Here is a 24,253-nt window from a genome sequence, read left to right on the forward strand (position 1 = left end):
ACCCAACACACTCGCTGGTTTGAACCCAAAGCTGCCTTCCCATGCCTGGTCATTTATTATTGATGTTGCTGGGCCCTTGGGCAGACAGACATGGAGGGGCATTGGTGCGATGCTGTTTGAATAAGCAGCAGAATACCAGCCATAAATTGAATCCATTGCATTTTTGAAACACAAATGGCTCAAAGAGGTGAACCAGTCCAACTCAGTGTGACTTCATGACAACAACACACTTTCCATGGCAGAAAGTACTTAATGAAAACTCTTGTGGAAATGCAGCCCACCTCTCCACTCATCATGCCTGCACACTGGCTGGAGTCAAATGAAAAATTTGTGCTTTTGGCAAGGCCTCAGATATTGGAATTAGGTTATGGACAAGTCAAAAAGAAATGGAAAAAAAAGCCCAAACAACAACAAAAATACCATCCAAAACCAAAAAAAACAAATTAAAGCCACAAATCATTTCATATATTCTCTCCCCTATCAGGGAGGCTTTTAGGTGAGGGAGAAGCAGAAACTCTGTAGATTGTTACAAAAGTGGAGTTTGTTTTTGGTGCATTACCTCACTGCTACAAGGAAAGTTAAATTAAGAACCTGTCAGCGCCTCATCGGGCCACCAGCACAATAGGAATGGATTTCCCATGGAAGTCCCCAGCTGAGAGTTGCCATGTGGAGGGCAGAGAGCTGCCCACCCACCAACCACAGCTCCTGCTCTGCCACGGGCCAGCTGGTGTCCCTGAGCCAGTGGATGGGCTCTGTACCCTCCCTCCTGCCCTACCTACATCGTCCTTTATCTTCCAGGCTCAGGGACCACATTTCCCCCTAACTTCTGTTCAGAGCTTGGTCTATCCAGACTCTACAGAGAGAGAGGAGAAAAAAAGAAACCCAGAAAGTGATTCCTTCAGAGAAACAAACTGGATCTGAGCTCTTTTCACCTAAAATCTCCTCATTTGGGTGTTTGAACTGAGTGAGAAGGTTTGAGTAGGATGTAAATCTGGGCCAAAGCTGTGCAAGGACTATCCATCCACCACTCCATCCCTCTCCTGACTCCTTGCACGGGCCCCCAGTCTCTGGGGTTTTAAAACACTCCATAATACAAACACCAAACGTCTGAATTGTCCCAGCCCCATTTTGAGAAGGGCCATGTTGAAAAACACATTTTCTCAGGGTTATGTGAGGCAGGCAAGCAGCTCTCACTGAAATCTTTTATTCCTAGTATGAACCAGGAGGGAAGAAGAGAGGGAGAGGGAGTATACTTAGGATCTGAGAGTTTGGCTTTGCTGCAGTCTCTTTGTTGCAGCACTGGTTAGAGTTTCTTTCTCCTCTCTGAATAATTCATGTGATGTCGCGAAGTGTTGGCTAGCCAATATATTTGTCCTTGCAGAACAGTCCCCCATAGCAAGCATTTAGAACACATCTGGGTACCTCCAGATCTCAGCACTACCCACCCACATGCCTCTAGCCGGGCTTCTCTGGGTGTGTTTCTCTCTAGTTGGGTTGAACAGTGACTGATCTCACTGCCAACTCAAGGACTGACCAGTAACCCTCCCTGCGGCACGACCCACTGCTCTGGGGGCAGCTGCTCCTCCTCCTCCTCCTCCTCCTCCTCCTCCTCCTCCTCCTCTTCTTTCTCCTCCTCCTCCTCCTCACGCTGGTCAGGCTTGCATCTGACCATCTCCAAACTGAGCAAAAGGAAGAAATTCCTCCTGGTTTCTCACTCCAGACTCCTAATCCTGGTTTACTGTTGGGGTGTGTGGAGGCAAAGCGGCAAGGTCACCGTGATGGAAAGGCCCAATACAATCATGTGTTTGAATTAAAGCAGCCTCTCCAATTTTCACCGGGCACACAGAAAATGAGCCCCAGCAGGCCAACTGCCAGACACCAGAGGTATGTATGGGTTTGGGAATATATACATGTGAAACTACATAGTGAAATTGTCTTCCATGTAAATGAACCTGCATTTGCTGGCATTTGAGATAGTACCCTAAGTGCTCTCAGGGCAGCTGAGCACCTGAAACCATGGAAGAAACTGGCTCCAAACTGGAAATGGTGCAAACTCCAGTGCAAAGAATTCACTTTGGAGGACTGGAACTCACAGTGGAAAGTGGTATTCAAAACCCATACCTGCCAGCAGCTGTGGAAAAAAAGGGTTTAGTCTTGCCCATCTTTCTGGTCTTCTGGTCCTGGTTTGGATAAGGAGAGCACGAAGCAGACACAAGAAAGGAGTTATGCTTAAAATGTAGTGTTTTGTTCACATAATTCACACATTCTCTAGTTGCATTTAGCACAGATGTCTGATGTCTGTCCTCCATGCATTTGGGGCTGGTTCAAGTGGCTCCCTCAGACACTACCCTGGCTGGCTCCTGGCAGGGCATGTTCCCCTCAAGGGTGTAGGGATCTCTCATTAGCAATACAATTTGCCTCACTATTAACAGAATTACACATTTCTCACAGCAGGTATCTTCTCTCCCTCCTCTTTACCCTCTGCAATCCTGCACTGCCTGCACTTCTGCAGTGCTGCAGCAATAGCTCCTTTTGAAATTCACTGATCCTTTCTCTAAGGTCTAAAGAAAGTGTGTTACTGACTCTTGCTTCTCTGCAGGGAGGCAGCTCGACAGGAGCAGTGCTGCTTCTGTTTCTTCCTCCTCAGGCTCACAGAGTAGCAAACTGCCTGCATTCCAAAGTGCTGCTGCAGAGACTGTCACAGCAGCTTTGCAGAACCCTGCTCCTGCTGGGACACCATCCACAGGGGCCCTACCCAATTCCCAACAAGAATGCCCTGGATGAGGCCATGGCAATACCTACGGGACTGATCCCACCACACATTTCGGAACATCAGCTGAGCAATTCTTCCTTGATAAGACCTAACATGATAGCCCTAATAGATTCAGCTGTTATTGTTACTGCTTTTTTCTTTCCTTTTTTAACCTATGCCCTAATTTTCTTTTCAGAAAGTATACCACATTGTGATTCCCCTTTTGCTATTTCAAATCTTCTTAAAACACAATGTATTAATTTTAAGTGGGCTGTTTGCAAGCTGGAGGCTGAGTGCAAGCCACACAGCATTTGCCTGCACTTGGAAATATTTTGTAAAATTAAAAACTATATGGCTCACATAGCTTGTAGATAGTACTGCAACTACAGACTCCTATCCCTAGAGACCACAAGTAAGTATATTAAAATCATGTTTTAGACCCAATACAGACCTAAACCAGCATGCAGACAGCCACTGTTGTGCACTCATGTACCATCTCTACCTCAGGTGTTTGAGAATAAAGTGAGCTGCAAGAAAATGTGAAACTGGTCAAGTGCACATACAGGAGATGTGCCTTCTTAACATGAGCTGTGCCTTGCAGATACAGGACTTGATTCAGAGTTGTAGCAACCCCTTAAGAAAACCAAGCTTGCAAATATAAGAACTAGCAATCAATATAACTTACATGGAACAGTAGTTTCTGCAGGTGCAAGCAAATGTACACCTGGATGCTACCTACTTTTTTACAGTTATTTCTTCTGTTGAGAAGCCTTGAAATACCATCTTTATGCTGCTCCTACTGATGATTCCTTAATATAGTGCATGGGGTAAAGTCTTTGCCACATTTAAAAGGGAATTTTGCTGCTGTTTCAGTGCAGACTGGATGGCACACACATTTCATGTGCTGATTGTCCTGCAAGCAGCCACCTCTCCCAGTGCTTCTAAAACATAAAATTTTGATCTTTTTACAAATAATTAATTATCACAGTAACTGACACCCTGACATTAACATCCTGAGAAAGTCAATTTAACCTTTTGGAGTCTCTACTAAATTAACATAAAGATGCTTCACTTTGTGCTGAGTGATCAGCCTTAACAATAACCAAAGGCTGCTGGGCTCCTCCAGTGGAAATACACAAGAAGAATTTTGCCAATTTTAATTAGTTTCTTTTCAGTTCAAGGCCATGTGATCACATCCCTGGTGCTTGTGGGATGATTGTTTGGATCACAGTTTGCTCTTGTTATTTGGAGGGACCTTTTTTTTTTTAAAGTGAGATGACTTTGCCTTTTTAGCTCTTACCAAGAACTCAAACGCAAGAAAATCCTGAGTGATCTCTCCTCCTAACTGAAGATTTCTTAAAATTAAATTGAATTAAAATGTTTTGATGTTTCAAAACTAAGCATCTTTGAAAGTTTTAAATGCCTCCATTTCTTGCAAATGGAGCAAAGTAACGAAGCAGAGATAATGAATATTGGTTTCATCTGCACATAGGTCTTAGGGCTGGCAGACTTTAATGTTTACAGCACTGTGAGTTTGACAATGCTTTGCCCAAGAACAAGGCCTTGGTAAAAGTTGTCTGGTAGATTTCACTGAATCATGGAATCATTCTTTCAGGAAAGGACCTTTAAGGTCATCAAGTCCATCTGTTAACTCAGCACTGGCAAGCCCACCACTAAACCATGTCCTTAGGGAGTGCCTAAGAGGTCCACTCAGAAGACAAGCAAATTTTATTAGGCATGAAACTTTGGGCTGAAGTCAATTCTTCCTTTGTATTTGTAGTACAGTGTCTGGTGTACTGGAGACCCTATTTCTGTTGGCACCTGTAAAAGTCATTGTAACATTACATAAAAAAAGAGAGTACTGTAGGGATTCAGCCTTCAATATCTACAGCATCTGATGTCAAAGATAAAAGAGATGACCTGGGATCCCATGCTATACAAGGATTTAGAGTAAATTATCAATCTGGTCCTTCAGATTTTGAAATCTGTGGCTTTACATCTACAATTTTCTGCCATAAATGAAGATGGATTCCAAGACTTCAGAATCCCAATTTCTGTTTTACTGTATCTGAGAACTGAGTGCTTTCCTGACAGGTTAAAATGCTTAATGTTGAGTCAGCCCAAATGAAATTTTCAGATGTTATGTTTGTTTCCCTGATAACTGCAGCAAAACCAGCACTAATTCCAAATGGTTAAAAAAATTCCTCTTTAGTTTCTAGTTTCTGTTTTCTGATCAGATCACTGGTAGGAAAGACATCTGATCACAGTTGGACACAAAATAAAAATAGTGGCTCCTGGGATGCTAATAACATATAAAACAACAATTGAAAAAGAATTCCTATTTATAATTTGCTTTACTGAAAGCTGCTAATTAAGTACTCATTTCTTACCTTACACTGTAAGAGGGCTCTTGAAGCATTTCTGTGTGGAAAGTCCCTAGGTGAAGTATGGTCATTTCTCCACAAAAAGAAAAAAGGGCAGAGTTTCTACACCATTGCACTAATACAGATACATTTGAAGATGGTTTTTGTGCATACACTAATACAGTTTGTCAATTAAAATAGGTCCTTTGTTACTTTCACAAAGCTGTATAAGAAAAGTCTTGTAGCTGGACAAGGCAAACATTTCTATAATGTTTGAAATTTATTTGAAAGTTTCTTGGGTTATAGTGACACCTTATGGCAGTTTTATTGTATCTTACAGATCATTTTGAAATGACTATCTCATAGTATTTTACAGCCTGTCACTATCAGTAAGGAACTGCTTTGGTGTTTTTAGAAATCTTTCAGTTACAACTTTCTCAAAAGATCATTCCACCTCTTCAAATTAGTGTTTTCCCTTTTCCTCTTACTAGAAAAAGACATTTTAAAGAGGAGTAGTCTTTGGTATTATTTTCTCTCCATGTTTAACAGATAATCTATGCCAGGCAGTACAGTTATACTATTCATAACTACCTATGGTGATACCAAATTTGTGAATAGTCTCTTACTTGAGTGATTCACTAAATCATAGCATGTAGCTCTTTGTGTTTCTCTAATCCTAGATCTGAACTCTTTAAAAGAAATTCATGATAGAAGTTAATGAAACTTTTTTTTTCCCCTTTTAAATACTGTTGGAAACCAAAACTGTGGGATATGAAAATAAAACTCACTACTAAATGAAGATCAGAATTTATAAAACTTGCCTTCCTGGGGCTGCCCCTTAGGTAAATTTTCTAGTGTCTAACCAGAGCTATCTCTACCTTGTCCTTCCCTCACCTGAAGTGCAAAGTAGGTCTCTCTAAGGAGGCAAGGGTTATCATAAAATTATGTTAATTCTTTATCTTTGGTATTTTAATAACACTTTCATCAAACAAGGATTGAAAGTGGGCAACAGGTTTGAAGTTGCAAAGGGCTGAGAAAGATGACAGAGCAGTCACATTAATCTTAAAAATAGAGATGAAAATCTACAAATGCTCAAGTTGACGTGAAGGGGGAGTTGTGTTTATGCTGAACCGCAGTTAGGGCTTAGTTATATCAGAATAAAATAAGCTCCAAAATGCCTTTCATGTAACCTTTTCGTGTTTAAAAATTGACACAAAGATGACTTAAAATGATAAACGTTTTTTTTTTTATTTGAGCAAAATATTTGTTTAAAATTAGTATTTTAAGTTCTAACAGATATCAGTGACTAAATATGTCCAATCTCTTGTAGTCTATAAATGAAAAAATTAAAACCCACATGTTTTTGCCATACTTTTAAAGATATTTCCATTGCTAAGACAGCTGAAATCACTCAATAAACACCTAGCATCACCTGCAGCTCCTCTGAAAGAATGGAAAGGAAACCAGTTCTATTTCAATTTAAAACCACTAGTTTTCAAAATTAAGAAACTGAGCAACACAGAAAACAAAACCACTTCCCTCACAATGCCTGCATTAAAAAGAACTGAAGAAAAATGAACTTAAACAACTGTAGCTTCTTGAAAGACATGGTGACTGGTAACTCACAGTACAGGACAGTGCTTTTAATTACTATTACTTTTGTTCAAAGAAATTTTGTTTTAAACCACACAGATTTAATAAAGTACATTTCTAATGTCTCTAATCTTTATGTGCATTTACATACTGAATATTTGACCTACCTTTCACCAGAAAAGGTACAACAAAACAGGAAGTGAGGAAAAAAATTTAATTATTCCACTTCCCAATCACAGTCATTCAATTTAACAAAGTAGTCATTTCCAACAAAAATCGAACACAGAGAAATGAAACATTCCAGTAAGAGTGTTAACACTGGAGTTGTCAGGACCAGTTACACTCTTCCTTGACACAGCATCTACCAACTCTCCCTGCACAGGCCCCAGGAATGTGAAGAGAGCAGATGGGCAGGAGATACAATTCCAAAGAAAATAGGTATATAGAATAGATATTTTGGCATTCTGCAGCTGACAGTTTCTACTGTCCTTCCTCTTTTTTCTTTTTTTTTTTTTTTTTTTTTTTTTTGTGTTTTCCTCAGCAGCTCCCTGAACTCTTCCTCTCTGCATTGAAGGATTGCTGTATTGCTCTGGCATCTGGATCCAGCAACCCTTTAGATAACTCACCTGCAGATGCTTTTAGCATTTTTTTCTTCAGGCTTATGCTGCCTGTAGAATAAATAACGAGGGAAACAGATGCCTACTCAGCAGCCCACTCCATTGGCTTGCCAGACCTGGATCATCAAGCAGAGATGCAGAGCCTCATGTTAGGTTCCCTTCTCCAGCCTCTCATGGCATTGCAACAATCTCCAGCTGAAAAGCAACAAGCACAAAATTCAGGCTATCACTGTCAGAAATTCAGCATTCCCTTACCAAGCATCATCAGAAAAAAAGAAATTGTCAGAAGCCCCTGAATTTTTTTGCCTTTCTACAGCCATGCACTGCTTGGGAGCATTGATGCAGGAAAAAATCAAAGAGGAAGTCGATACAAGAAATAGCTTCCCCAGAAAGGACCTGGAAAAGTGGCAGGTACATGATCCAAAGGAAAATTCTGAAGTGCTATACGTGGGATTGAGCTAAATTGGAAATTATGTGTGAAGAGACACACATAATTTAAGACACACTTATTAAAACTCTGCAATGTGCAGGAAATCACACCATTGTCCTATCTACATCATGAATAGAATAAGGAAACAATTCCTACCCAGGAGTCAGTTAATGATCTGGTTAGCTTAAAAAAATATTTAGTGTTTGCTGCTTCAAAGAATTTCAGCTGTATGGCTCTGGTTTGCAAAATGTGGCAATGATATTGCAAGAGGCATTTGCTATTTCACTGCAAATCTTTTACCTGTAATGGTTGTAAATCAGTAAGACTCAAGCAATGAATTCTTTAGGAAACATAAAACCAATGAGGACAATCAAACTGAAAAAAAAAATCAATCAGGTAATTTAACAGTTTCCTGCTTGCCAGGCAATAAAAAAGAACAGATAAACAATAATTTAATCCTGCACAGAATAATGATGAAAATATGTTAGTAGTACTTTATACTGAAATCACTCCAACTGCAGAAATTTCAGACATTCAGTATCTATCAAGTCAGAAAAATCCCACAGAAGATACTTCTGTTGCTAGTTTTATAGAACAGATCAAGAATTTAAGCACAGCTTGCATCAAAATTGTATATAGTTCTACAAATACTTTTTTTTCTATTTTGTAGCCAAGTAAAGCCAGGGTTTGTAGCATAAGGCTGTTTGAGGAAGGTCTACAACTGAAGCTCCCATTTAATAAAAAAAGTATGAAAATGACTTTTTAGTCTAATTTTATTTTTTTCCTGATTCTCCTGCTTTGATTTTTTAAGATACCATCATTGTAAGTCACAATCATCGTAAGACACAATTATTTTTAGAAATTCTTAAAAAATAAAAATAATAAAAATATCTTTCTGATGCCAAGTTAGGATAGATTCTTCAAATAAAATTCACTTCTGTAATTAGAGGCATCTGATTGCTTCATTTGCATTTTTCTTATTTGCAATATTTGAAGTCACTGCTTTGACATTGGCTAAAATGCTTATTCACAGCTTTGGTGCCATAGGTAAGTGTTTATTTCATCAGCATGGCAACAGCAGGAATTGCAATTCTAGTTTTTTTAGTTCTCTGCTCTAATATTTGATTTTTCTGTTCAGAAAATAAGCAATTATTCTTCTGTGTGGTGTTTGGTTCCAAAAAAAGCTGGAAAGCAAGCTCTTCAAGGTTTTGATTTTGTTTACTCCTACAAGTATCAGGTTGCATCAAGGAGACAGAGACTGACATGAACAAAGGCTGCCTGTGTCATAACTTCAGCTCCCAAACCCCTTGGTTCTCAGGTAAAAGGCAACGTTTTCATTCATGTAGTTATAATTCTTCTTTGATAATTTAGCTAATTATTGCAGGAGAGTGAAAAACCTAGTCTTTTGATGCAAAAGGTGAAGCATTTTAGGAAACTGTATCATAGAAGGCCAAATAATAATTAAGGAACAAGCAAAATTATGAAAAAACCCCAAAACCTTTAAAAATTGGTTTGTAGATATAGGTCAGTCATTAAACTTCTACCATTTCTGAGTTTCCAGTCATTCCACAACTGCCTTAATTTGCAGGAAGAAACTGCAGTAGATCCACAATAGTACAGTTAATAGGCAGGTGCCCTACAGAGGAAAAAAGAAATTTGTTTTAGAAGTCTAGAGTTTAAATTTTATGTTGAGAATACTTAGTAAATTATTTCAGAGCTTGAATAACTAGTATTTATTAAGCTGCTCTTGGGTTTGTGCATGGGTAGGAGTATAAACTAAATTCCTGCTTTGTCAGTGTGGCACAGGATCAGAATCACCTTGTTACCTTATGAACCATTTTCCAATCTACTGAGCAACTGCAGCGGTCTCCAGCTGGTAACACAGTTCTACAAATGCTAATATAAAAAAGGTTAATCTAAAGTACTGGTGTAAGACAAATCCAAAGGTTGGACTAGAGATATTTAAGCGATAAGCTACGGACAATTAGCTGCCAATATCAAAGGAGTCCAGGCAAAGAAAAACCAACTGCAAAGATCTCCAGCTTCCCTGCTTGAAGATTTAGGTATCTGGATTCATGAAAGAGTTTATAAAAATGTCAGGTTTACTCCACAACAAACCAACCCAGAACATTTGGATTTCAGCACTCTAAACCTTCTTGTTAAGAAACAGGTAGGAGTTATGTATCCTACCAACATCCAGACATGGAGGGACAAAGAGAACATCACCAAGGTGAAGGACATAGCAGTCAGATCAGGAATGTGATTAGCTGAGCAAATTAAGGCAGGCATTTTCTCAGCAGGGGGCTGGCATATGACAGGACTGTGCTCACTTGATGGATACAGCTGTGGAAGGAAAGGGGCTGCTGTCATCCTCAGCAAGTGAAAATGAAAACAGAACTGAATCCACCTTTCCTTTTTTACCTGAGCTATCATTTTGTTCTTTTACTCTTTTCTCCCACCCCATTTCTGGCCAACAATGATGCTTCTAATCGTCAGATGTCTTGTACTTGAAACAAAAAGCTAAGAACTACATTCCTTCAGAGTGCTGGCAAACTCTGCAGAGTACCTTGAAATCAGGTTTAGAGAAAGGGCTGGTTTCCGGTCAATGAGGTGTGAAAATGCAAATTGAAATCACTATGTGTCTTCAGAAAATGTAAATGCTAATTTTAAAGGTATCTAGTATGGCAGTTTTTCCCCAGAACTTTTATCCACTGCATGAAGGCAGTATGTGATGACATTTACAAATGCCTGGACTGCAATTTCTAAGAAATTGCCTCAAAAGTACATGGGATAAAATGTATTTCAAACAAAATGTACAGGGAAAAAGTTATCTACAGAAGTTGCTATTAGTTAATTTAATGAAAATTAAATAACTATATAACTATAATAATTATTCAATAAAAATATCTTCCAACATGAAAATACAAAAAGTTCATTTATTTCCATAGGCAACCTAATTCAGAGTACAAAGTGATGTGTATTTCTCAAAACTGCCACTGTACCTTTTACATAGCTTTAAAGTAACTGATCTAAAAGTTGATACAAGAATAATTTTGGTTTTGAAGAGCTGTCCAATAAACCAGATATACACTAATGCCATGCTAAGACAGTTCTCTTTATGAATCACAGCTGACACGACAATATCACTATAAATCTCATGAGACTTTTAATGTTTTACAATCAGAACATAAAACTGCCACTACTACAGAGACTGTACAATTAGACAAATAAACAAGTATTAAATATTTTGCACAAGGCCTGAGTTCACTATAACACATTTTGATTTACAGCTTCATCTCAGAAATCTGTACAGCAGTTAGACGTGTTTCAGAGAACTTAAAGACAATACAACTTCAGGGCTTATTTGTTATGTTGATACAAGGGTGAAGCCTGAAAGGCAAAAGGATTTGGTGTATAAATCCAAGGTTTTAGTGCCTTGTATAATTTTCTTGCAAAGCAGTCAAAACCTAATGGAAGGTAAGGTACAAGGCAGAACCTCAGTTGAAAATCAGCTAACTCATCTGAAATTCTCCAGATAGGTTTTCCTCACAGCTTTCCAAAGGAAAAGTTGACAATGAATATATAAAATGCAGCATATCTCTTAAATACATCTTAAATAAATCTCTTAAAGAAAAAGAAGGGTTACGTATACAATAGGATATTTTTTTTCTGTACTCCCTTTCCCTATGCTTCTTTCATTAGAAATGGCACAAATCAGCAATATCCCACCCAACCCCAATAAAAAACCCTAATCAATAAGCAAAGGTCACTCCAAAGTCCAAAAACTTCATTGTAATGCAAGATCCAGTAATGCAAGATCCAGTGTTCATAAACTTGTTTTAAAAACTTTCCTTTTCTGCTCAAGTCACACAGATGTAGGCAGACTAAGCACGTATTATTTATAAGAGACAACACAAGTATCATATAACTGTTAGCCTGTATGGAAGCTTTATGTAATTTGATTCAAATCTAACTTCTCATTTAGTCTCTGTTTTTTTGGTGCAGTTGAACAGAAAAATCCAAAAATCCTATAATCTAGAATATAATCACACTATCTACAGACACAGATAACATTACAATAGGGGTTATATTACAAAAGTCAACATACATTTTTCTAACTTTTAAAGGCAATCAGGGTATTTGTTAAGATTCCACACAAATGTGAACTAGTTGTTGCTGAAAAGACAAAACAGAAAAGGAAAGTTTTAAAGAATAAGGCTTGAAATGTTGTGCACCTACACATCCAAAAATTCAGCCTTTTACTTGGGATACTCAACACAAGTTGTAAGGCCACAACTTCCCCACAACATTTCTTATTCACAGTGAGGAGAACATAGTATCTTCACCAAAACAAACTAGGGCATTCTACCCATGCTCCCAGTAAAATTTCTCTCCCCATCTCCCAAATAATTGGTGGACTCCTTTACCTTTCAAAAGGCTTCTCTGGTACTGCTGCCTTCCTGCATAAGCAAATTCCAAGGGCTGTTCTGTGCCTCATTCACACCACTTGTGTGATAAAAAGGAACAGAAGATCAGTTCCCTCCTCCAGTGACACTTGTGACATTTCATTCCCAGTTTCTCCCAAAGTCAGAACAAGGGGTTTCTAAGCTAATCTGAAACTCAATAGTTTTAAGGTTCTCCATCAGCCCAAACAGAGATTTTTCAAGCCTCTTTAATACAATCCTTCCCCCTTGCAGGAGTAGTTTGTTTTCTGTGACTGAGTTTTGAGAGGATGCTTCAGACACTTTCATACTTAAACCCAAATGGAACCAAGAGCTCTAATATGGAAAACACTGCTGTCTTGGTGCACTCATGTTCATTTAGCATACACCAGAGCAGCCAAAGCCCAAATGATGTAAGATGTGCAGCTATTTTCACTTAGCTTCTCCTTTTGTAGTAAATAAAATATAGATGAATCACCTAAGGAATAGGAACTTACTCCCTTCCCTTTACCTTCCCTTTACAAATGAATGTAAACTAGACGGGCTGGGCACTTCAGCCCATACCTGTTCTCATTTCCACAACAGAATGAAGACATGCTCACAGTGGGTGAGCACAGTGGGTGCTGTGATGATATAACCTGACAGGTTTTCACATTTTTTCCTTTAAATTAGGTTGAATATGAAGGGCAGGAATTTAGTGTAATTTACAGTCTTCCGCAAGGCATTGTACAGGACAACTTATTACCAGGTTACTATTTCATTAACAGCATTTGTAGTTTCTTAATCAGGTACCAATTTCAAACCCATGTTCTCTGTTTTACTTTACATGAGGACCAGGCAGACCCTCTGCTTCAGGCCAAGCTAGAAGATGTAGCACTGTTTTCCATCCAAGTTCAGCCACAGGAGGCTCTTAGAATACCTACATTTTGCAACATTGTCCCTTCCCCTTTGTCTTTCCCAAAAACCAACTTGGATGTGAAGCACAATTGCTGCTCTCAAACAATTCACTCTGGCCACAAAACAAGTCCTCCAGCCTCTTGCAGGTTCTTGGAATGATGACTTGTAAGTGGAGAGATCAGCTGGCCAAGGCTTCTTAAAGAAAAACGATTGTAGCGGGAGCCAAATGGCACGTGGCCATGGTGACTTACCTCTTGCAAGTCCTCTTTCCTTTAAGTTAAGAAAAGTTCAAGAACTTCAAACACACTGAGTTTCCTGACACACTAAGCAGGAAGCATCTATGTGGAAAAGGGATTGGACTCACTACTTTTAAATACAGTTTTTATTTATTTTTTTTTTTAATTTTTAAATAACTGGAAGATTTTGTTAGAGCTTTTGTAAGTATCCTATTCAGCTTTCTTTGCTGTTTTTCTACTCTGAAAATTGCAGCAAACAAGAGAAATCAAAGTTATGTTCTCAAATATAAATGGAAAAAAGTCCTATTGCTTGAGTCAGATAAAGACCTTATTCTATTGCATTACCACTTCATAAAATAACTTCCTTTAATTTGAACCCATAAGACTTTTTTTTACTTTGTTCTTACAAAATAGATTATGTTCTGGTATAGCCCATGCCAAAAGCACATACCCCAAACCACACAGTTTAGGAAGTATAGTAGACGAAAATCAGATCAATTTTTTTTTTCACTTAACTTTCCCTATTTCCCTGCAATAGGATAAACTAAATCCAGTTCTGAAAAACTCCCAGTCCAGAGAGATCAGTGACTGAAACCCCAGATCAGGACACTGACTTTTAAGACTGCCTTTGCCATAGATGTATTAATTTAACACATTGTCGAGTCCTATGAGATGTTGTTCTTAATATAAACTTATTTTCCCAATAATTCAGAGGAATACAGATTCAAGTAAATCTTCAAAGGCTTGCCTTAGGTTACCCTTACAAAACACAGCTTCTAAGAGTTGACAGAAGACATTACTGTGATTGAGAGTATAGAGTGCCAGCAACTATAAATGAACTTAAATAGTTCAACAATTCTAGTATTGTACTTAAACTTACATGGATGTTTTTACATAACCTACAATGCTTACTATGAATATTAACAGCACATAAGCATCACAATGTATTAAGTGTTGTTTTCTAGACCACACATTTATTGGTCCCAGGAATTTTAAAATAATAGGACTAACGCAGCAGCTATAATACATACAGAATTGTTTAAGAAATATGCTTAATGCTATCACTACTTAGTACTGTGGAAGTATAACAAAATACAAGTCATATTTACAGCATAAGGCCCTTTGGTTTCTTAAGCAGCAAATGAAAGAAGAGTTTCTTCAGTGAAAGGCTTTGAAAAATTAAGCAGGTAGGCTTTCCATAAAAAAGGTAACTAGTTCTTTCCTTCTCAAAATAACCATTTATAGACTTCAAAATACTAGGTAAGAAAGCTCTTGAAATTCTTAGGAAAAAAAATTTAAAACCCAGCAGTAGTATCTGACAGAGCAGAGATTCCACCATGGGCAAGCTGAACATACACCTTCTGGAAGTAGAAGAAACTACTATTTGGATTTCTGGAGACCTTTATTGAATTTAGAGTAATACAATAAAAAGGATCTGAAATACCTGTGTATTTATCATACACTTTAGAGCTTACAAGTCTATATTTGAGAAATCACTTCATGTCAATCTATCCTTCATAAGGACTTGATTTAAACCAAAATTAAAATTAAACAGTTCATCCTAGTCAAGGCAATTTATGGCAGTCTTCTTTTTCACACAACCCTGTGCAAATTGTATAAGGCGACCCTTTTTCATCGTCTCAATTGAACCAAAAATTATTAATTAATTCAAGATATTTCTGTGTAACTATATAAAGTGCATTTAGTTACACAGGTGGGGCAGTCAACATGAATTTTACATTTACATTCATTTTGTGAGGTTTCGTAGCTACAATTTTTTTTTTTACATGACTTAGAAGCAGTATTATATTAGCCAAAACAATGGAATATATAGTAAATGTGATGAAATCACCACATGTATTTTAAAATTCTGCTTAAGTGGTATGTTGCTTTTGCTATGGGGCTTGTAACAAGGATCTGGCGTTATGTAAGAGACTGTTAACCAGCATGACCTTTGAAGCAGTGTTCTTACTCTGTCCCAAACTTAAACCAAATTTTAGAGTAACTTCTTACACCTGATGAATCCTGTTATAGTTTACTACTGCATTCTTTACATCAGCTAACATGAGAGAAGAAAGTCAAAATATGCTCCCTTCTTAGTCTCACCCATAGCTATTGGCTAGAGTTTTCTCTGTATTGGCTATCCAAATTTCTGGGGCAGTGTAAGAATTTTCTTTTTGCAAACTGTCGTAGGACAAAATGACAGCTTGTGACAAATCCAGGCAACATGAGCAATTCTCCAGGTTTGCATCCAATAGTGTCATTATCCCCTAAGCATTTTTGCTGAATTTAAGAAACAAAATTTTGTAGGAAATTTCATAGGAGTTGACTGAGTTCACCACTGAATAGTTTCTATATACTTCTTCTTTTACAGTTGAATATACGCATCCTACCTTCAGCACTCTCATGTTGGTAAAGAGACAGGAAATCTTTAGCATGTAAGATGACTTTGCACTTACACAATTCCAGTACCAGGTGAATGAAACATCAGCCTTTTTTCCTGTCCAAAAGTCTTTACTTTGCTGGGTTGAAAGTTTCCCCAAGTCATGCTTTTATTAACCAAAACAAGATGTGAATCAGCTTACCCATGATCCAAATTTTATCAATCTTTGAAAGAAGAAGAAACATTTTACCCAAAAAGATCTTTTAAGTCATTGCTAGCTGAGCTGCTGTTTGTCATTGTGTTTGCTGGTTGTGCGAAGTTCTGAGGAGAAAAGAAAGGATTACCCTGTATCCCAAAGCCTGGCTGTGCTATCATGTTCATCTGAGGTCCCAAGGCTGCATTGCTTGCATTCGGGGACCCTGGCGGTGGCACAAACTGATTAACCCACTGGCTTGATTTCTGTTGAGCCAACTGCTTCATGCTAACTTTGGGTTTTTGAGGACCAAAAAGATTATCTAAAGCAGACATGTCTGGGGGTCTGTTTTGTTGTGTCAGTGGAGAGATTGCAGATGCAGCATTCATAGGACTGTAATTTGGCATATTGGCAGGTGGTACAATGTTCATCTTGGTTGCTCCTGTTGCACCTGGACCGCTGAAGAAATTCTGAGTAGCAAGACCTGCTCCCATAGTGAATCCAGCAGTCTGAAACCCCATATTTGTATTTAGTCCGTTTGTCATATTTCTCTTTGTGCTGTCAATGGGTGATGAAAATCCCATTCCAACACCCATAGAAGGAATGGAAGAGAAGCTGTTTGAAGATGCAACTTGAGCTTGGTTGATAGGACAGCTGGTCAAAGATGACATATTATCTATCAAGGTATCTGTCAAATCTTTTGTCTGCAAAACACATAAAATGCAGTTAAATGTTTTTCCTGTATAGACACTCTGCCAACTGTATTTTCTCATTAACTGTACAGACCTGGCATTAATTTTTTAGAAATCAGAATTCACTGCATGGAATTGGGCATGAAATGTAATAATACACAAGAGAAATTACATTATTTGTGTTCTTTGCTACTTGGCACTAATTGTTATGCAGCTTTAATTTGACATCTAAGACTACACACAAAGTACTACTGTGACTATTTGCTTAAATGCCCCATTCCTATCCCCAAATCCTTTATATATTTCCTTCATAGACTCCTCAGAGAAAAACCTTTCTTAGTATGTCCTTTTGTCTAGTACAATGACCTTCCGATAATCATGATACCCTTGGAAACTCTAGCAATTTAAGAAGTGGGAATATTGCTAACGATGCAAATGGAAGACATATGAAAATTTAATTTAGCTTTTCTCAGCTGTGTCGTTGTACCACCAGAGAAAACAAAAATGACTCACAGGAAGAAAAAAATGCTAAATGCGTACAGGTCTTGAAAAAGCATCAGAGCTCCAATGGAAACAGTGTAGTTGTTTGTTCTCTCTTACCTGCTTCACTGGAGGTGTTACTGTAGTTGCTTGGGGCTTAAGAGGCTGCTGGCTTTTCAGTTTCTGCGCCTGCTCTTGTTCTTTAGCTAGCTTTTGCTTCTCTTCCAGTGTAAGTGAGGCCTTTAAAATGGAAAGCACTGGTAGTAAGTTGCACAAAATGGTTATTCTGGCATTCATTCTCTTATTTCATACTAGCACTGTTGTTTCAGTAATATGTGGTAAAAAATACAATTATTTACACAAGAGAAAGCCAATAAGTAAAATCTATTATAGTATTTACCATATTGATATAAAGTAATTAAGCAAATAAATATAATATTGAGAGCAGCATAATGAGAAATTTGGACAGATCTCAAATAAAAGACATATATATCAACAAAACCACTTTAGCTTTCTTTCCTTAATATTGGGCATAAGTGTTCTTCACAGTTTTTGTTTTTATGTGGTTACTAACTTGATCTAGAAATGCAATTGAATATGGAGTTGAAAAGGGAATTTAATTTTTAACGTGCTCAAGAGTCTTTTGAGGATTTTAACTCCACTTTTGTTAATAATGAAGGATGAAATAATTAAATCATTCCCCCTTAGTGCAAGGATTCAAATAACTAGAACGAGAAATTATAAAATATATAGATTCTGGGGAGCCATTTTCATAATTATTCATATGAAAAGAATTTTACAATACTTAAAGCTTATGTTTACTGTATTACTGCTTATATTTTATATTATGCTATGCCTTTCCTTTGCTTCTTGTATTTAACCACATATTGACTGGTTTCACTTAACTTTGGAAGGCACAGTAAAAGTTAGTCTCTGCTACTTCTAAAAATTCTACATTTTAGCTTCATTTCTCTTTGTCATTTTATCACAAGGATTCCTATTTTGCTTTTCCTATCTAAATCCAGTGGTTAAGCTTCACTTAAATCTATAATTAAGAAGAAGAAAGAAAATGACCAAAAATTTAAAATCCTAATTGCTGCCTACTTCATACAAAGTTTTCAAGGTAAGGCTTACATGGAAATTGAAGGATATTATTTGAATGATTTTCATGGATCTTCTCATGCAACTGTGTATGGTGGTGTGCTGTGAAAAGCAGTTTTTATACTAAATCTTTAAATATGGTACATATTTACACACACTTCTGCAACCCTATCAGCCTTGTATTAGACAGATGGACAAAAAAGTATTGCAAAATAAAGTAAAGCACACCTTTCTCTGAATAGAAGACATCTCATTCTCTTTACTATCAGATCCACTAGTTAGAAGGTCAGTTCCATTATTAAATACCTTGTCAATCTGTTCAAGATCAAAGGAAAAAACCTTCATTATTTGAAATACTGTTGTTTAAAGGTATGTAAATATCAACTAAGTGATTTTAAATTTCTATGTGTAAGTTATACATTGTTGCTTACCTGATTGCCTGTACCACTAGATCTTGCCTCTTCAGACCCAGCCATTTGGTTGGCTATGTCCAAGGATCTACACAGTGCAGAGTATATTACAACAAGACAACTTTGCAATCATGTCCACAACACTAATCTAGCAATGCAGATCATTCTGCATTTAAACAATACCAAACAATTGCACCATGAGAGCAACCACTGTTATATAATGCCTTCAGGAGACTGGCAAATGTTCCTTGGACAAATAGTAAACATCTCTCAATAATTTCCCATGGTATTCATTTTCCCCTTTGAGCAGGGAGACTCAGACTTCAGATATCCTAAATTATTTTGTCTCAGAAATCTCACTTCGTATCAGGCTCCATAAAATAGCTCCAAATACCTTAAAATATCACAGCTTTCTAAAAGGCTGGAATATGTTTCTCTGCTATGGTTTATTTCTCAGCAACTACAGGAAAGCAATTTACCACACAGAAGCAGACCTTCTGACAACTGTGCTTATTAGAGGTAATTCTCAATGACTGGACTTAGAATTATCTGATTTTTTTATTGCTATGCCTGGAGTTCTCTAACTTTTGATAAAAAACGACTACTTCTCCAACACAAACATCAGCACTTACTTCTGTTGCTCTTGCATGACATGAAGTTGCTCAAGTTTCGTTTTATGCTCTGCTTCCAATCTATTGAGCATATCTCTTATAACACAAATAAAAGAATTGAACTGGAAAAGAAATACATAAGAAGTTTGTATTTTGCAGTGAAGGAATTTGGATAGGTGTAACTTAGCAGCAATACCTCATAAACCTATGATACATAATGTCAGCTAAGGTGCAGACTTTTAAATAATTTATACTGCATCTTCATTATCATGCATTAGGTAGAAAATCACAAGCAGAGTGCCTACTGAATCAGGGAAGAATACAGGCCACTAAAAAAAATTGAAATGAGGCAATGCAGACAAAACCTCCATGTGAGTATATTTCCAGATTCATTTTCAGACAAAGAAACCAACCTATTATTCCTTTTCCCAATATTTCATAGCAACATAGCATTTTATTTCGATACCTATGTTAGCAGCTAACCATTTTTGCAGGGTATTTGGAAGGTGACAATATTAATGTTGAAACTTTACACCAGATCAGTTAAATACACTGAAAAATAACATGCTTCAAACACAGAAATATGGTAAAATTCAGAAGGGTTTTGGTATTGCTTCTTTTTACAATAGACACAGACATGTAGTAATGTATGTATTTTTTAATGAAGAGTTTAAATTTATTCTCTAATAATTGTCAAGGAAAAGCATGTGAAACAGTCATGTTCCTACCTGATTGAGATTAAGATTGTTCTCAATGCTAAGAGGAATCAGATGGGGCAATACTTTTCCTGCAAGCTGTTCTTTGGTAATTCCCAACTTCTTGTGAGTAAATGTACATTTGTAAATACCTAACACAAAACATCAAAATAGCAGAAATTGTTATGTTTAGTAAACAATGTGAACAAACTCTAAGTAGCACACACATACATGTACTGATCATCTGAACTACCACTGTGTTTGTGTTCAAGCTGAGACAAACATAATCAAGAGAATCTTAAAGGCTAAGTATTGATCCACAACAAACAGCAAGAGGCTTTGCTACAGCTCAGAACAAGAGCATGTCCAAGTCATACTCTGCAGTTATGAAACCTGGTATTAGTCAATGTATTGTTCTGGCCAATTATCTGAGAACATGCATCTTTGAATAGATCATGTGCAAGTGATTCGCCACAAACTGACACGGTGCCACTTGGGAAATCAAGCTGCATCAACCAAGGATGCTTTCTCTCCTGGCACACTGACACATTACAAGTAGCTAGGATTAACTATCATCCTGCTGATTTTTTTTCACAAACACTCTTAACTAGAAGGTTTGGGCTGTTACATATAGTAACTCAGAACTCATGCATAATCTTTATCAGTTTTAAAATCACTGAAAAAAGAATCCTGACACACATGAGAGACCCAGTGTTAAGCCTAAACGTTCTGTAGTGTTTCTGACAGGAAGAGTCCTCTGCTTAAATAGTCCAGCTCTGGTGGCAAACACTGAACATATTGGCATAAAAGACACAGCAACTTCCCTCACTTTCTCTGGTAGTAGAACAGAGCTGTCACCAAGACAAAGAAGATGAAGGATGGTATTATGATTCTGGAAGAAAGGAGAGCCTGAGTATATAAAACTGATTTCAGCCCATCATTTCCAAACTAGGATTCACTTTCTCACTGTATCTGAGTAGAATTCAGAATTAACACAATTAAAGCAAAAAATAGTGTCCCTTATTCTTAGATAGCAAATAAAAGCTGCAAGGATTAAGGCAGCTTTAAATCAGTATAGAGAAGATGCCTTCTTGCTGCTTTTGAGCAAATAAAAATAATACTGCCATCACATATTAGTACAGTGTTTAATGAGAGCTAATGGCAGTGCAGCTCAGCTGTTACAACTGGTCTACACCACTTCGGTGTGAAGAGGAGAAATAGTCACTGTATTCCAGACTTGGCCAAGCAGTCACACCTCTTTCTTGGCAGTGGTTCTGGTCATCTGGACTCCTTAAGCACATTCAGTTTGCTAAAATCACACACTCTGAGAAAGGCAAGCACCAAGTGGCAGTAGGAAAGCTCAAGTGGAAGTGAGGTCTCCCCTTCCAGAAATACCAAGTCATTAGGTTTTGTTAGTCATTTTGTAACACCTCACCCAGACTGTGTTCCATTCCTGTACACAGGCACAGCTGTGTGCCTAAACATCCAACAAAATGAGTCTAACAAAACCTGCAGTAAAGAACAGCAGATTTGTACACCATCATTTACAGCATCTGCTGTACAGGAGTGGTAGAAGAAGGCAACAGTAAAATCTCAAAAGCTCCAGCATCTGAAAGATGTCAGCTCTTCTGAAGAAAATAGCCTCTCTGACTCTGTGGAGCACCCAGTCCATTTAAGTGTCACAGCCCGAGAACTGCAGTGAGTACTCAGAACTAGATCGGGCCCCAAAGACTAAAAATGTATGTACTAGTGCTCAAATGTCGTACATAAGGCACCTGAACAGGGACATACTCAAGAACCAGGAAGTTTTTAATAGTCATTTTACGGATGCACAATGTGAATGTGCTCAATGACAACACAGAAAGCTCTCGGATTTATAATATCAAAGCACAAAAGAGAAAGGTGGAAGTATTAGTTACCTAAAATTCCCATGAGCACCGCAGGTTCCTTTGATGGAATTTGTTGTAGAAAAGGTAAAATATCGTCAAGCACAAACCATTTATCCAAGTACTCCAAAATCTTGCCCAAGCACACTAATGAGTTTACCCGGACCTGTGAAGTATGATAACAATTAAACAAACTCTTTATTTTTGAAAAAAAACCAAAACAACTCTAAAAAACCCACAAGAAAATCTTTGTGCTGAGAAATCCAAGACAAGTTAAAAAATGCTTTTGTATCATGAAAGAAAAACACTTGTTTTTATGTTCACAAAAACTTGGTTTTTCTGCATGACAATGCAGAAACATTGTGAATGTGTATTACTGTGGAACCCACTTCAGTAATTTTTACAGTACTATTAACATGGCAAGTTGCTAAAAACTTTAAAAATTGTTAGAGAAAAGAAATGGAGCTGTTTCACTTTTAAGAAGTTTTTTAAAAAAAATTCAGTAAGAAATCAGAACACATTGATGGGCTGTTCTTTAAAGACACAACATGGAAAACCCAAAGTAATCAAAGGTTACAACATTTTCTGAACACTAGAGAATGTTACTACGATACTCACAGCAAGAGAAGAAGTTTGCAAACATGCATTTTTAATTCTTGGAATTAATGAGTTTTTCATTGATGGGTAATCTATTAAATTGGCAAACGTGGGAATTATGTTTAGGCAAAGCTCCTAAAAAAAAAAAAATCCACGTAAGTTTAAAAAAAACCATGTGTATTTATTATAAAATTAGTACTAATATAACTCAATATCAGTTAGTTTGAAATGTCTTAAGCTTTCCTCCTAAGGAAATATTTAAGGAAATATGTTCAGCTAAAATGCCCTTAATCTATCAGACTAACTTAAAAATAACTATAATAATAAAGCATCATGGTATGTATACATAACCTTCAAAAATGGATTTTAGAAAAAAGAGCATTCATAAATTCATAATATTTAAACAGCAGGAATATCTTGTATTTTCATGAGGCACACCTTTATATAAAACACAGCTTTTACTACATCAAACTATCCATCTCCTACATAAATCAAGAAAATTTCCAGGACTACCCTCAATAATACTGCAGTACAATAACAGACTGAATGATAAAATATCATGTCAAGGTTAACCATACTTTAGCAACAGAGAAAAAATAAACACACAATTTCAGCCCAATCTCAAAAATAAGAGAGAGTAATACTACGTATATGTTGCAAATAAACACCTGCAACTAACCAAAGTATTGATGCAGAAAGAAACTCATGTCAGGTACTTAGAAACAAAAACCTTTGTCCTTAATATTACAAAGGCTTTTCAAAGGCAGAAGTCACATCTGATTATCCAAAAATGCCTTTGACTAACGTTTTGTTTCTGTATCTCCCACTCCTGAACATTTTTGGGTAACTAGAAGTTAATTGCAGTTGAATGATTAAAAAAAAATCCCCAGAAGAACCTCAGAAAGGTAGAGAAAGCATAAGGAGAAAAATAAAATACGGATACGTAAAAATGTCAACAGAATGTATATTAATATGATTTTACAGCACATCAGGTCTCCTGAGGTAACTGTCACCACAGATGTTCTCACCAGTAGGAGCTCAGAATAAGCACCTCTCACTGACTGGTACAAGCATGCCTGCCTGCATGGTTTTTGCTAAACAGGCAGGGAAATATAAATGCATATCCTACTTTCTGCCATGGTGCCTAGTAAGAATTTAAGATAAGAGTATAAGAACAATAATTAAGTGGTTACCCTCCTGGAAAACAAGGGAACTAAATTTTACTTTACCAGAAACAAATGTTCTTTAATAAAGCAGTCATGTCTTTCAACATTCAGGCATATTATATGCAGTTTTATCTTTTTTTTTAAGTAAACAAACACAAGTATACAAAAAGTTGGCATGTCAGCTTAAAGAGGAAAAAGAAAGTTTTAAATAAAGGCTGCAACTCCTATACCTGTATCTGAATTGAAGGTGCTTCCAAGGCTCTATAAACCATCGGTAGAACGCTGTTCTTTATTTCATCTGGTGGAGTTTTGGTCAGAAGCAAGTCCATTTTTTGCAGGAAGATTAACAATATCTATTCAAAGAAAGACAATTCAGAAGCCAAAAGTTTTAACTGCAAAGGATACAGTTACAATTTAAAGTGTGTTGTATCATATCAAAAAAACTTCAGAAGTTTTCTTATAACTCAGTAAATGTGATCACTTACCATGTTGCTTGCCTGAAGGCATGGAAGACAAAAAACACTTTGACATGTTATTGCATTTCAAAAACAGCAAATACAAATCAAACAAAATATGCATGCTCTAGACTGACTCTTCTGAAATAACAAATCATAATGACTCAGTAAGGAGTTCTTGTTTCTACTTACAAGAACTTGTAAATAGTTCTTGTTTCTCTTTATGGTCTTTTGTTAAAATATACCCGCAGAAA

General features: G+C 37.1%; 1 protein-coding gene across 3 annotated transcripts in view; it reads right to left on the minus strand.

Moving 5' to 3' along the window:
- Positions 1-7,347: 7,347 nt before the first annotated feature.
- LOC131591716 (SCY1-like protein 2) overlaps positions 7,348-24,253 on the minus strand; it is a 38,747-nt gene continuing 21,841 nt past the window's right edge. The window contains exons 10-19 of one of the 3 annotated variants that reach the window (XM_058862694.1): positions 23,775-23,897; positions 22,400-22,513; positions 21,815-21,947; positions 19,929-20,047; positions 19,222-19,322; positions 18,611-18,677; positions 18,408-18,494; positions 17,199-17,318; positions 16,058-16,610; positions 7,348-7,520 (exon numbers count right to left, since the gene is read on the minus strand). In XM_058862694.1, the coding sequence (XP_058718677.1) occupies positions 7,450-7,520; positions 16,058-16,610; positions 17,199-17,318; positions 18,408-18,494; positions 18,611-18,677; positions 19,222-19,322; positions 19,929-20,047; positions 21,815-21,947; positions 22,400-22,513; positions 23,775-23,897 (1,488 nt within the window). In that variant the 3' untranslated portion in view covers positions 7,348-7,449. Of the gene's footprint in view, positions 7,521-10,678; positions 16,611-17,198; positions 17,319-18,407; positions 18,495-18,610; positions 18,678-19,221; positions 19,323-19,928; positions 20,048-21,814; positions 21,948-22,399; positions 22,514-23,774; positions 23,898-24,253 lie in introns of those variants that run through there. The other 2 variants (XM_058862693.1, XM_058862695.1) reach the window with 2 other exon arrangements.

This window comes from Poecile atricapillus, chromosome W (assembly GCF_030490865.1).
Source record: "Poecile atricapillus isolate bPoeAtr1 chromosome W, bPoeAtr1.hap1, whole genome shotgun sequence".
Lineage (NCBI taxonomy): Eukaryota > Metazoa > Chordata > Aves > Passeriformes > Paridae > Poecile > Poecile atricapillus.